At 49.5% G+C, this 13,463-nt stretch overlaps 1 protein-coding gene across 5 annotated transcripts in view; it reads left to right on the forward strand.

The window, feature by feature from the left end:
* The window catches only part of LOC114040919 (tigger transposable element-derived protein 1-like), a 25,537-nt gene extending 18,841 nt beyond the window's left edge, over positions 1 to 6,696 (forward strand). For 2 of the 5 annotated variants that reach the window (XM_027859153.1, XM_027859154.1), the window contains one exon: positions 2,993 to 6,696. In XM_027859153.1, the coding sequence (XP_027714954.1) occupies positions 3,064 to 4,656 (1,593 nt within the window). In that variant the 5' untranslated portion in view covers positions 2,993 to 3,063 and the 3' untranslated portion in view covers positions 4,657 to 6,696. Of the gene's footprint in view, positions 1 to 144; positions 212 to 354; positions 455 to 2,845; positions 2,889 to 2,992 lie in introns of those variants that run through there. The other 3 variants (XM_027859152.1, XM_027859155.1, XM_027859156.1) reach the window with 3 other exon arrangements.
* The last annotated feature ends 6,767 nt before the right edge of the window (positions 6,697 to 13,463 follow it).

Raw genomic sequence — 13,463 nt, forward strand, 5'->3', positions numbered from 1 at the left:
CGCGCACCACTCGAGAAGCTGGGGGTGGGGAACGTGTGAGGGGGGGGTGTGGCGATGAGCCGGCTGCGCGCGCATCCCTTGAGGGGCTGGTTGGCCCCTCCACCCCGCTGCGCGCGCGCGCCGTATCCACTAAGGAAGAGGACTGGCTGGGGCTGGGAAGGGGGCGGGACCCTGCTCCTGGTCCTCGGGGAGGTAGTGGGACCAGCCTCAGGTAAAGGAGCGGGGGTGGGAACTCGCATGGTTAGTGATGACAAAGGGCTGGCAGGCGTTGAATGCCTTGCACCGAGAGGAGGGAGGCGACGGAGGGCCTGGCTCCCCCTCAAGTGGCCTCTTGTCTTTTCTGGCCTTGCACAGGGTTATCGCAGGACCCTCCTGGGGGGCCTCCCCTTCCGGGCCACGCCCAGGCCCCCCCTTGGCACCCTTGAAACACCCGGGTTGTGGCCTCCTTCCTTGGGTACGTGCTCTGCTCCCCGTCTTGTGTTTGGATCCCGCTTCCCCCATTGGAGTGTAAGCCTCTTGGGGGCAGGCTCTAGTTGGCTAGCTTGTATTTGTAGCCTTACCAGCTTGGTGCAGTGCTCAACCCATAGTAGGTGCTTAATAAATGCCTGATCTGCCCCCTCCCACCTGCAGTGACCTAAGTGCATCTTTGGCTCACCTGCTCACATTGTCCCCATGGGTGGACAAGGGACTTCCCTGAGGTCACTCAGCTAAGAACTGTCAGAAGCTGTCTTTGAACCCAGCTCCCTCCCCTCCCGGTCAGTGGAGGTCCCAGCAGAAGCTGGAGGGGGTCCCTGAGCAGGATTGGTCCCCAAGAAGACCCTTAGGCCCTTGGAGAAGAGATTTCTGGGCCTCTTGAGTCTGTGGTCAGTCCCGACCAGGTGTAGTCGACACTCCCCCCTAAACAGCACAAACTGACCTCAGCCATCCGTTTCCCTCTTTGGTTCCTGGCCCCTTTGGTAGCGGTTTGTCTTGGCTGTCCATGTATTGGTTAGGAGACTGTTTCACGAGCCCCATTGAGTAGCTAGGAGGCTTTCTCAGACAGAGGTAGAGAGTTCAAGCCCTCCAGTATTTCCCTGGACACTCCAAAGAAGTCAGAATCCCCTTGAGAGCTGCCAGACAGCACTAGGTCTCCGAGATGCCCATCAGGTCGCTCCCGCCGAGGCCACGTTGATGGCTGGAGAGCATCTTTTTTCATGGGGCCAGCTCCATGCACAAGTTCAGACACTCTCAGGAGCACTGGACTCTGCCTGTGTCCTGACTGCCTGAGACCTCCAGCTCCTCTGACTGTATGGAGAGCTGAGAGACAGGGGGGCTGAGCTTAGCTGCATGACTCAGGTTGGTTAAGAATATCTTTTGTTCACGGACAGTCAGTCCCATCAGGTGGCATCAAGCACCTACTATGTGCCAGGTACTATGCTAGGCACAGAGGATACAAGGAAAGGTAAAAACATGGCTGCCAGTCCAGTGAGGAAGAACAGAGGGAAGATGCAAAGATTAAGGAAGACTGGGGAAGCCTTCTTGAAGAGATGGTAGTTGAGACCTGAAGGAAGTGGGGATGGGGGACAGTCAGTGAAGATGCCAAGTCGGGAGATGAAGGGTCTTGTGTTGGGAACGGCTGGGGGGTGTGTCACTGGATCAGAGAGGATGTGGGGAGGGGAGGGGGCTGGGCTCTGAAGGGCTTTGGATGCCAGAGGTCCTGGAGGGATGCCTCTGGAACTGATGGAACAGGGGCTGGTATGGTCAGACCTCCTTTAGGAGGATCAGTTTGACAGCCTAATGGAGAATTGGATAACTACTCTAGGCTGGAGGGATGAGGACCTGGCCCAGGCTGGTGGCAGAAATAGCAGGACTTGGGGACTGAGGACTGTGCCCTTGACAGTGATAGGGAAGGTGGGAGGCAGAGGTCACTGCAGATGAAAGGGAGTGGGAAAGGCTTCCTGTGAAGGCCACGATCTGAGCAAAGCCTTACCGGGAGGAGGGCAGTAGGCTGGAGTAGGGTGGGCCTGAAAGCTCTTTCAGTGGTCAGGGTCAGAGGGGATGGGTAGCTGGTCAGGGAGGGAAAGAATCTAACTGTGAGGTGGCAAACGGAGTGAAGTTTGGAGGGGAGTCCAGTGTGAGATGGCTGTGGGATAGATAGTAAGGGGGAAGGAGGTGTCCAGGAGGCAGTGTGCAGTGCAGGGCAGAGGTTCAGGAGAGAAAGCACCAGGGAGTCCTGTGCATGTAGGTGGGGTCCCCAAGAGAAGGGAACCAGGCGCAGTGGGAAGAGCCCTGAACCTGAGCGTGGGCAAACTGAGAGGCCTTTAAAGTCTGAATGTGTGAATGTAGGAGAGGGTTTCCCACTGAGGGGCGAGACCCCGTGGAGCCTGAGGCCCCAGAGGTCAGACATGCAGGAGGAGGACCAGGAGAACCCCAAGAAAGGAGGATGTCCAGGAGGACAGTGGTCAGAAAGGATGAGGAAACACTGTCACATGGAGCTGATGTCTAGCACTGACCTTTGAAAACATGTTTATTTAAATAATTATAAAAAAAAATATGTTTGCAGTAAGCCCTTTATCAATAGCTCAGCAGTCAGGGAGTGGTCAAACTCTTGATTCCAGGGTGCCTTCATCACCCTGAAGCAGAATTACAGACAGTCCCAAAGCTTGTGTATATCGTCTAGGCCCTGATATGCAACAGGCTTAGTAAGCATTGACTAAACACCTGCTGTTTGCCTGGCCCTGTGCTAAGTGCTGGGGATACAAAGAAAGGTGGAGGAAGCCAGGAGGCCAAGAGGAGGAAGGTGGGCATCCCAGCCAGGAGCAGATGGAGGGAGCTGAGAGAGGTGCAAAGACGTCCTGGGGAGAACTGCCAGGGGAACGTCCAGCCTTGGGATGGCTGTAGGAAATCAGGTGGCTTGTGGAGGAAGTGGTATTAGAATTGGGTTTGGAGGATGGGGAGAACACGGGTGACGTCTGGTTCCTTTTGTGCCAATGACCATTTGTCTCTTTCACAGGGAAGGAGATCTGACAAGGCACCAGGAAAGGGCGGGGAAAGGAAAGCTGGGAGGCTCTCGGGGCCAACGGAATGGAGAAAGGGTTCGGCCCCAAGGCGCCAGGAAAGAGACTGCTCAGGGGCCCCAAGAGAGACCGGAAGTCGATCACCCTGCATGTCAAGCTTGAAGTACTGAGGCGTTTTGAGGAGGGCCAGAAGCTCACGCAGATTGCCAAGACCCTGGGGCTGGCCACCTCCACAGTGGCCTCCATCCGAGTCAACCGAGAGAAAATCAAAGCCAATTCTCAAGCGGCCACTCCCATCAGCGCCACCCAGTTAACTCGGTGCCGAGGTGTGGTGATGGGCAACATGGAGAGGCTGTTGAGCCTCTGGATTGAAGACCAGAAGCAGCAGCACCTGCCCATCAACACCATGCTTATCCAGGAGAAAGCCAAGAGCTTGTTTGAGACCTTGAAGCGCGAGCACGGGGAGAGCGCCCAGACAGAGACCTTCGGTGCGAGCAACGGCTGGTTTGCCCGATTCAAGGTGAGGCACAATGTCCTCCTGACGGATGAACCCGCTGTGGCGGATACAGAAGCAGCCCGCAGGTACCCTGACGTGCTGAGGAAGATTATCGAGGACGGTGGGTACACGCCTCAGCAGGTTTTCAACATTGATGAGACGGGGCTGTTTTGGAAGCGTTTACCTGAAAGGACGTTTGTGTCTCTGGAGGATAAAGCCGGGCCGGGGTTCAAGGCGTCCAAAGACCATCTGACCCTGCTCCTCGGAGGCAATGCTGCTGGTGATTGTAAGTTGAAGCCCTTGCTCGTGTACCCTTCTGAAAATCCCCGGGCTCTGAAGGGTTGCTCTAAGCCCAACCTGCCCGTGATCTGGAGATCCAATCGGAATGACTGGGTGACCATGAGCATCTTCCAGGAGTGGTTCACCAACTTCTTCTGCCCCGCTGTGGAGAGGCACTGTGCTGAAAACCATCTCCCCAACAAGGCCCTGTTGATCCTGGACAGCGCCCCGTGCCATCCCGTGTACTTGGATGACCTCTCCGCCAACGTGAGGGTGGAGTTTCTGCCCAAAAACACCTCGGCCTTGATCCAGCCCATGAACCAAGGGGTGATCACCACCTTCAAGGCCTTTTACCTGAAGAGGACACTGTGTCAGCTCATACAGGAGACCGACGGGGAGGAGAGGCCCACCATCCGTGAATTCTGGCGAAGCTACAACATCATGACTGCTGTGGACAACATCGCCGAGGCCTGGCAGGAGCTGAAGCCGTCCACCATGAATGCCGTCTGGAAGAAGATTTGGCCGGAGTGCGTGCGTGCCTCCTCTGAGGCCGAAGCCCTGCCGCAGATCGTGGGTCACGGCGGCTTGGAGGGCGTGGTGGAAGAAGATGTTGTGCACTTGCTTCAGTCTCAGGGAGAAGACCTGTCGGGGGAGGGGCTGGGAATGTCCTCCCCGGGAACAGGGCAGGACAACACCCTGGCCACCCCGCCAGAGCTGAGCACAAGGCATCTGGCGGAAGCCCTCTCCCACTTTGACCAGGGGCTGCAGATCCTTTCTGATAACGATCCCAATCGGGAGCGGAGCCTGAAGGTGTGTCGAGGGGTGAACAGCGTGATTAGCTGCTATCGGGAGCTGTACAAGGAGAAGAAAAGGGCTGCAAAGTAGGGAAGCTTCACCGAGAAAGGAGGATTTCCCAGCCCCTACGCTTCCTCAGTCCTTCCGCCTCCCTTGGCTCCATCGCTGTGCGGGTGCCTTCACCCCGATGATCTTGGAGTTCTGCAGCTGACCTTGGGGATGAGCCTGGTCTTCAGACAGATCCTCTGCCCATCCTCTGAGGCCTCCCAGTGTGAGAGGACCTGCCCTGCTTGTGCCCCACGGCCACAGCCTCTTCTGTGCTAGGGGCACGGGCGTGGAAGGAGGAAGTCAGTGTATGAAGCAGGTAAATCGGTAGGAAGGGTGTTGGAAATCTGCCTGCTTGAGCCCATATGAAAGAAGTGGGAAGGGAGGAATGAACATCTGCTGTGACTGGTGGATGGTAGGGAGCTTGGGGAGCCCCTGTGCTGAGGGTGTCTCCAGGGGCCATGACCACAGTTCCATAAACCATCCCAGACTTTGCTGTTAAGTCAATAAACTCATGTTTAGTTGACAGATCTAGCCTCCGAGACTCAGCCCATCCATTTGCTGGCTGGTAGGCAGCATAACAGAGAAACGGCCCTGGGGGAGCCGAGGTCCTCTTTGGCCTTCTGAGGAATTGGGAAGAGTGGATGATCGGCTTCCTGAAGGGACAGGTGAGGCAGCAGCTGTGCCCAAGACCCTGTAGTTGGTGCACAGGTCCATATGGCATGGGCTTTGTTCTCAGGAGCACCCCCATCTAATGGCAGGAAAAGCGGAGTGTGCTAATAATGCTGACATCCACAAGGAGGAGAGTTGAGGATGGGGGGCTTTGTGCAGGAGGCAGCATCAGACGAGACCTTTGCAGATAAATGGCTTGGATTCAGAATGGACAGCTCCCAGGACAGGGAGGTGTGGCATGGCAGAGCACTCGGGTTCTGATGGCCTGGAAGCTCCGTGTGAGCCAGGAGTGTGATCCAGCAGTTGAGAGCATTGGGGTATGGAGGTTGTTCCCTACTTAGATGGGCTCTGAGGGGGTGGCTTAGTTCAGGGCATCAGGATGAGGACAGCAAATGAGAGCCAGGGTTCTTAGGAGCAAAAGGCCTTGCTTCCCTGAGAGGATGGACTGAAGAATCAGAATTCCCACATGGCAGCCATGTTCAAGATTAGGCTTGTTCTGCTGCCTTCACAGGGCACAGGGTCCGAAAGAGGAGGTCGACGTGGCTTCTGAGATCCCTTCCAGCTTGAACAGTGAGAGTCTCTTTTCTTTAAGGCCCTCTCACTTATTTTCGGTTTGGTTTTTACATTATTGTAGTTTTCCCCAGTATCAAGGGTTAATGAAAAGAGGTAGAGGTGAAGGGGGAAAGGGCACTTCCAGACCCTAATCTATGTTAGAAAGCAGCAGCTATCAGAAGCATTTTGTTTTGGTTAAAAAATAGAGAAATGAGTGGAATCGACTAAAGAGAATTTGAAACAAATGGATTGGGCTATAGAACAGGAGAATAGACATGGACCTAGATGCACACATTCACGTAGTCTACACATGTCTGTGTGTGTATTTAGATTTTCAGGTCTCTGTGACTTGCTTTCAGTTCTTTTCATCTCCTCCTCAGTTCTGAAACCCTAACGATCCATCACCGCTGAGCCATCTTGCTGTCCTGTTGCCATCTCAGCCTTGACGTATTCCAGACAGAATTGCTTTCCTAACTCTCATTTCCCATTTCTGTTGAGCAGCCACCACGTTCTCAGTCACATGTGCACAACAGGAGCTACTCTCGATTCTCCCTTCTCTCCCGTGTTTATTTTGTGGCTGTCTTGTCCATTGTGTCTCCACAATATCTTTTGACTCCTCACATGGCTCTGATTTAGGCTTTTGTCACCTCTCAGTTAGACCATTGCAGGAACCTCCTAATTGGAGGATAGATTGGAAAAAGGAGACAGTGGGAGAAAGAAAACCAAGTTCATGCCAAGGACGTAGGTCTGACCATGTCATCTTCTGACTTCTCAAAATCCACAATTTGTTCTTCAGTTGTTTCAGTTGTGTCCAACCCTGTGACCCCATTTGGGGTTTTCTTGGCAAAGATACTGGAGTGGTTTGCCATTTTCTTCTCCAGCTCATTTTAGAGATGAGGAAACGGAGGTAAACAGGGTGAAGTGACTTGCCCAGGGTCACACAGCTAGGAAGCGTCTGAGCCTGGATTTGAACTGATGAAGGTGAGTCTTCCTGACTCCAGGATGGGGCCCCTGTGCCCTGTGGCACCCCCAGGTGCTCCCAATCCATGAACACTTCTAGGTTAAAATGCAAACTGCATCTGTTTATCATTTTTCAAGCACCCCCTCCCCAATCCAGATCCTGGTTGCTTTTCAAGATTTATTGCTTGTTAGTCCCCTTCATGCGTTGTCTCTTTGAGCCAAAGTGGCCTTCTGTGTTCCTTGAATTCAGCATTCCTTTCTCGCTTGTGCCCCCAAACCCCCTGGCTTCCAGTGGGTGATCCTGCCTGCCCCTTGAAATAATTCAGTATTGACTTATGTCCATACTGCATGGTTGGGGTTAGGGGGCTGCTAGGTGGCACCGTGGATAGAGTGCCTGGACTGAATAAGAACAAAACATATGGTAGAGTGTGAGTTCACTCTGTCTTTGTATCCCCAATGCCTACCACAATGCACGTAGTGTGTGCATAATGAATGTTTGTCTAATTAAATTGAATCTTACACTTGTCTTTTTAAATTAATTGTTTTTAATCAGCAAAAATAAGCCTTTTCTCCTTCCTGTCTCCTCCCCCTGAAATGAGAAAGCAAGAAAAAGAAAACCCCTCTTACAAACATATATGCTCAAGCAAAACAAATTCCCACATTGGCCATATTAAAAAAAGTCTTAATCTGCACCCTGAGCTCTTTAAGTCTGGTTAGCATGTTCCATCATGAGGCCTCTGGAATTGTAGTTATATGTCCCTAAGTCTTTCAAAGCTATTTGCCTTTACAATGTTGTCACTGTATACATTGTTCCGGATATGCTCACTCCCTTGGCATCAGCTCATACAAGTCTTCCCAGGTTTTCCTGAAACCACCCCATTTATTATTCCTTCTGGCACAATAGTATTTCTTCACACTGACATACCCCAACTTTTTCAGCTGTTACCCAATTGATGGGCACCCCCTCAGTTTCCAATTCTTTGCCATTGCATAAAAAGCTGTTATAAATATTTTCTCACATTATTAGGGTTTGTTTTACTTAGGACTAATCTCTTCCCTAAACTAACTTCTCTCTATCTCCCCCCCATCACCACGGCCCTTTTTCCCCATTTACTTGTTGGGGAAAATGCATTTCTGTACCTGTGTGTGTATTCTTCTCTCCTTTAACCAGTTCAAGTGAGAGTGAGGTTCAAGTATCACCTACTCCCCACTCTTTCCTTGTTTGTATACACTTTGTGCATTTTGATTATGTGAGATGATTTTCCTCATCCTTCCTCTTTCCCCTCACTCCTAGTATATTGCTTTCCTCCTACTTTTCTATTCTTTTTAGATCATCCAAGACATAACAACTACTCAACGCACCTTTATCTAATTCAATTCTATAATTCCTGATGATAATAGAGTTCTGAGAGGATACGTATAGTCTTCTCTCCATATTAGAAGGGAAATGGCTTTATCTTTGTGTGGTCCCTCATATTTATCTTTTTGTGTTTTTCTTGACTTCTGTGTTTGCACTTCAGAGTTTCTATGCATCTCTGGTCTTTTCATCAGGAATGCTTGGAAGTCCTCTGTTCCATTAAGGACCTAATTTTTGCCCTGTAGAATTATACTCAGATTTTCTGGGTGAGTTATTCTTCGTCGTACATCTATATTCTTTGCTTCCTGGAATATTGTATTTTAAGTTCTCTCCTCTTTATAGTGATGGCTGATAAATCACATGTAATCCTGAGTGTAGCTCTTTGATATTTGAATTCTTTCTGGCTGCTTGCAATTTTTTTCCTTGACTCAGAAATTCTGGATTTTGGCTACAATGTGCCATGGAGTTTTCATTTTGGGATTTCTTCCAGGAGGTGACTGGTAAATTCTATTTCCACTTTGCCTTCTGTTTCCAAGAGATCTGGGCAATTTTCTTTTATGATTTCTTGAAATGTGATGTCTAGCCTGTTTTTTGGGTCATGGCTTTCAGGTAGTCTAATGACTCTTTAATTTTCTCTCCTCAATATGTTTTCCAACTCAGTCATTTTTGCTGTGGGATAACTTACATTTTCTTCTATTTTTTTTTTCAGTCTTTTGACTTTGTTTTAACATATCTTATTGTCTCATGGATTTGTTAGCTTTTATTTGGTCCATTCTAACTTTCGGGGACTTTGTTGTTTGGGCGAGGTTTTGTCTCTCCTGTGCCAACCCATTAATTCCCTTTCCAGTTATTTTTTCCTTAGCTCTCATTTCTTTTTCAAAAATTTTTTTCCTCTAGAGCTCTCATTTAATTTATAAAAAACTTTTAAACTCCTTTTAAAAAATCTCTTGATTTATCTCTTCCAGGAATTCTAATTGAACTTGTCTTTGCTGTGTTTTTCTTTGAAACTTTGCTTATAGATGTTTTGGAGCCATTCTTTTCTTTTGAGCATCCCTGTCACCACAATAGCTCTTTATGGTGAGATTCTTCATTTTGTTTACTCATTCTTCCAGCCTTCTTCCTGACTTTGGACTTTGTTAGGGCCAGGCTCTGTATATTTCTGCTTGAACTGTATGGGCTTGTCTTGCTGCTGCTTTCTTGGGGTTGTTTGTCCTTCATTTTCAAAGACGACCAATGGCTTCGTGACTTGTGCTTGAATTGGATTTAAATGAGGCTGAGTTACAGTCGTCAGCCATACATTCTTTTCCTGAGTGATAGGACCAAAGTCAGGACAACTGGCAGTGGATGACCTTGGCATCTGCGATGCCTGATCAAGCTCCAAGCACTTTGCAGTGCCTGCTTCAGCCGCCTTTGTGACCATTGGAACAAATTGTTCTCATCTGCCCATTCCACCTGGATAAGTCTTCACATGCTGGGGCAGACATCTCCCTAATCACTGACAGGTTTGAGGCCTGTTGGTTATCTTCAACCTGCTTTAGCTTCTCTGCCAAGATGGTTTACCGGTGCGTGGCTGCTGGGTATGCTGCAGCTTCCTGGAGCCACAGGTGAGAGTTGGGTGAATCAAATGGACACCAGAGGGAGATGACCAGGCCCGAAAAGGGCTTGGCAAACCCTCACACCAGAGGTGCCAGCACTCGGAACACCCCAGAGACAGCTCAGTCTGGAGACCTACAAGCTTCCAGTGATCTCAGAGTGTTCTGGTCCTGGACAAAGTCAGATATCTGCCCTTCTTGTCTGAAGTCTGCAAGGTCCTGACCTGGTTTTGGTCTGAGCAGTACACCTGTGGCCTTGCTCCTGTGTGGATCCCCAGTACACTGTTGCTAGATAGGGACTCCCTCCCTATCAGCCAGGTGGGAAGCTTTGCTGATTCTAAGGCTCCCCTTTGGTCTGGGATTTGTGCCCCAGTTATTCACCTGCAGGCTTCAGACTGGACTGGAAGCTGAAACTGAGACCCTGCTGGGCTTCTGGAGTCTGAGCTTCTGAACTTTCTCCTTGCTTAGAAGACAGCCTAGAGACCATGATTACCTCTTCCCTGATATAAGTTCCCCAATTCTGTCTGTGCCAGATAGTGAGTGACAGAGCAGACTCCATCCCTAGAGTCCACAGACTTCTCTGTCTGTCCCCCTATACAGACAGGCCTGTACTGAAAAAATGGCACTGATTTTTTTTCCTCTGGATTCTTCTATCAGGCTTTGGTCTAATGTGTTTTCTTTTCTTTCTTTGTTTTTTTTTTTTGGTGAGGCAATTAGGGTTAAGTGACTTGCCCAGGGTCTGAGGCTGGATTTGAACTCAGGTCCTCCTGACTCCCCAGGGTGTCAGTTCACTGTGCCACCTAGTCACCTCTTCTAATGTGTTTTTTCAATCTCTTTGGAGGTGTGGAGGGGAGCTCACTTTGTTCTTCCTTCCACTCTGCTAACTTTTGAATCTTAGACTTGTGAAGTCGACTTTCTGAATCCAAGAGTAAGCCTCTACATTCAAATTCTCCAAGTATTGTCACTTGTCCGTATCTTTTTGGATCTTGATTCTACAATTTAATCAGCACAGAGTTAGGGTAGATCCCTGGAGGATCCCACTGGATACACTCTCTAAGTTGAAAGTGAGTCCCTAATAACTACTCTTTGGGCCTGGCCATTGAAATCTTTTCTAAATCCACTTAATTCTGCCAAAGTCTAAGGTGACCATTAGATTATTCCTGCCTTTTCTATCAGAAAATGTAAGATGATAGAATCCCCCCCTCCTTTTTTGAAACATTTCTGTCTGTACCCAATGACTTCCACCTCAGCTCAAAGGACAGTTTAACCAAACAGACCAAAACGTGAGCCTTTCTTAACACATATGCCTCATCCCACCGTCCCCTTGAGTTGTGTGTGGTTCTCCTGGTAATGTTCTCTCTGCATCAGTTCTGGTAAGTCTTTCCAAGTCTTTCTGATTTCTCCCTATTCCTCAATTTACACATTGGCATGCTGGGCCATTACATTCATATACCACAACTTATTGAACCTTTGGGTGGTCACTCAACTTCAAGGTTCCCGTAATTTCTACCCCCCAGCAACCTGTTCGTCTTTGTTGGTGAGGATCAAATACTGATGAAATGTAGGACCTGTGACTCATCACACCTATTACCAAAAAACTCCCCAAAACCAAATCGTTCCTGGCCATTGGGGGTGGGGGGTGGGGGAGAGATGAGAGAGAGACTGCCCCTGTCCTCAGGAAGCAGAGACAGTATATGTGTGTGGGTGTATGTATACACATATATGTATGTGTGTAGATATATCTTTCTACACACACATCCCCACACACACACAGGTGTTGTCTGTTTCCTGAGGACAGAGACCGTCTTGCACGTCTTTGTACATCTCCCCAGTGCTTAGCACATGCATAGTAAGCACTTAAATGTTTCTTCATTCATTCATATACACCAAGACCTCTGACCCCACACATATGTATCCCATTCCTTCTAATGACCTGATGTAGCCCTTGTTTTCCCTGACTCTTTTCACACCCTCAGTTCCCTCCAATAAGCCTGTATAAACTGAGCCTTCCGACCCCATCAGTGTCCTTGATGCCCAACCCCAGACCTCTGACACTGTCTACAAGACATCTCCAGTCTCATTTAATCATTTGATAAAAAGCCTTGCCCTCAGGATTCTATTTTGCCCTGTCTGTGTCACAGGGTGTTCCTAAGTATGGATAAAACAACTTCCTGTCCAGTGTGGTGAGCGGGAAGCTGAACCCCCATGGAACAGTTGTGGCTCCTCTCCAGAAATGCACAGATTGGCAGGGCACAGGCCTCTTGGGTGTTTGCATATTGACCCCTGTTCCTGTTAGATGGTGAGCTCCTTAGCACAGTGCCTGGTATATAGTAGGTGCTTGATTCATGCTTCTTATCTACTACACTGCCTGGTGATTGTGACTCCTTGAGGGCTAAGGCTTTGGTCTTGGTTTCCAGTGTTAGCCATAGTCACCACCCAAGGGCCACTGACCTGCTAAAGAGCCTCTCTGTTCTCAGTGAGGCTGGTACAGAAGAGACAGCATTCTGCAGGGGCCACGCTTGGGATCTGCATCTTCTCTGCTGATAGGCCCTTCGAGATCCCAACATTACCTCTATACCGTGTTATCACCCAACATAGACCCAATGAGGAATTCCAAAGGAAGGCATAAGTAAAGATATTATTAAGGAAATGTATGATGGTGTAGAACCCAACTTGTACTGCCAGAAGGCAGCTGGTAACTTGGATCTAAAGATTAGTCTTTGGGTGCGTACTCCAAATACTGTAGCTCAAAAGCCCCCACTGGTATGCTTTTTATAGACAGTCACCCAGCAGACACAACCCTTTGCAAAAACATTAAGATAGCCTAGTACGAACAGTGGATTCAAACCATTCTCCCCATTGACCCAGGGCACACTCACAAACAGAAATAGCATCTGAAGAAAGAATGGGCACAGACTTAAGAGGACAATGTTAATGAGATACAGGAATAGTCAAAGCAATTCGCTATTCTGGCACTGCAAGGCTTTCAGGTCATTTCTCTGCTTGCCTTTAAATGCTGGGGTTCTCTCGAGTCAATAGCCAGGCCTGGCTCGGTGAAGCTACTTCCAGCCTCCGGTGACTTGTGTGTCTCCTGGTTGTGGCTGATAGGGGTGGGGAGGAAGGAGAGAGACTCTGTTGAAGGGCAAGAACGGCTTCTTTCCAAATGTCTCCTGCCTTAATTAGGGGGTCTTTTAAGGGTCACTGTTCAAGCAAAACCTCTTCGGCTTTTCAGTTGAGATAGAGAGAGATGGCTAGAGGTTTGGCGCCTGGCAGCCCCCATCATTCATGGGTGTTTTTGCTTTTTTTGAGCCCTTTCAGTTGTGTCCCACTCTTTGTGACCCTATTTGGGGTTTTCTTGGGAAAGATAGTGGAGTGGTTTGCCATTTCCTTCTCCAGCTCATATTACAGGTGAGGAACTGAGGCAAATGGGGTTAAGTGACATGGCCAGGGTCACACAGCTAGGAAGTGTCTAGGGCCGGATTTGGTGGGTCAGGGTGCAGGGAAGTGTGGAAAGCCAGAGGTGAGCCAGGCCTCCTGACTGCAGCCCCAGGGCTCTAACTGCTGGGCTGCCATTAGCCTAGACATCATGATGGGGTCCTCAAGGCGGGCAAAATCCGGAGGAAAAAAGACCAGTGAAAAAGAGAGCAGGAGCCTTCGAAAGAAGGCCAGGCTGGGCAGCGAGGTGGCCCTGCAGTCAGGAGGGCCCGATTCAAATCCGG

This window comes from Vombatus ursinus, unplaced genomic scaffold (assembly GCF_900497805.2).
Source record: "Vombatus ursinus unplaced genomic scaffold, bare-nosed wombat genome assembly UNPS02014159.1, whole genome shotgun sequence".
Lineage (NCBI taxonomy): Eukaryota > Metazoa > Chordata > Mammalia > Diprotodontia > Vombatidae > Vombatus > Vombatus ursinus.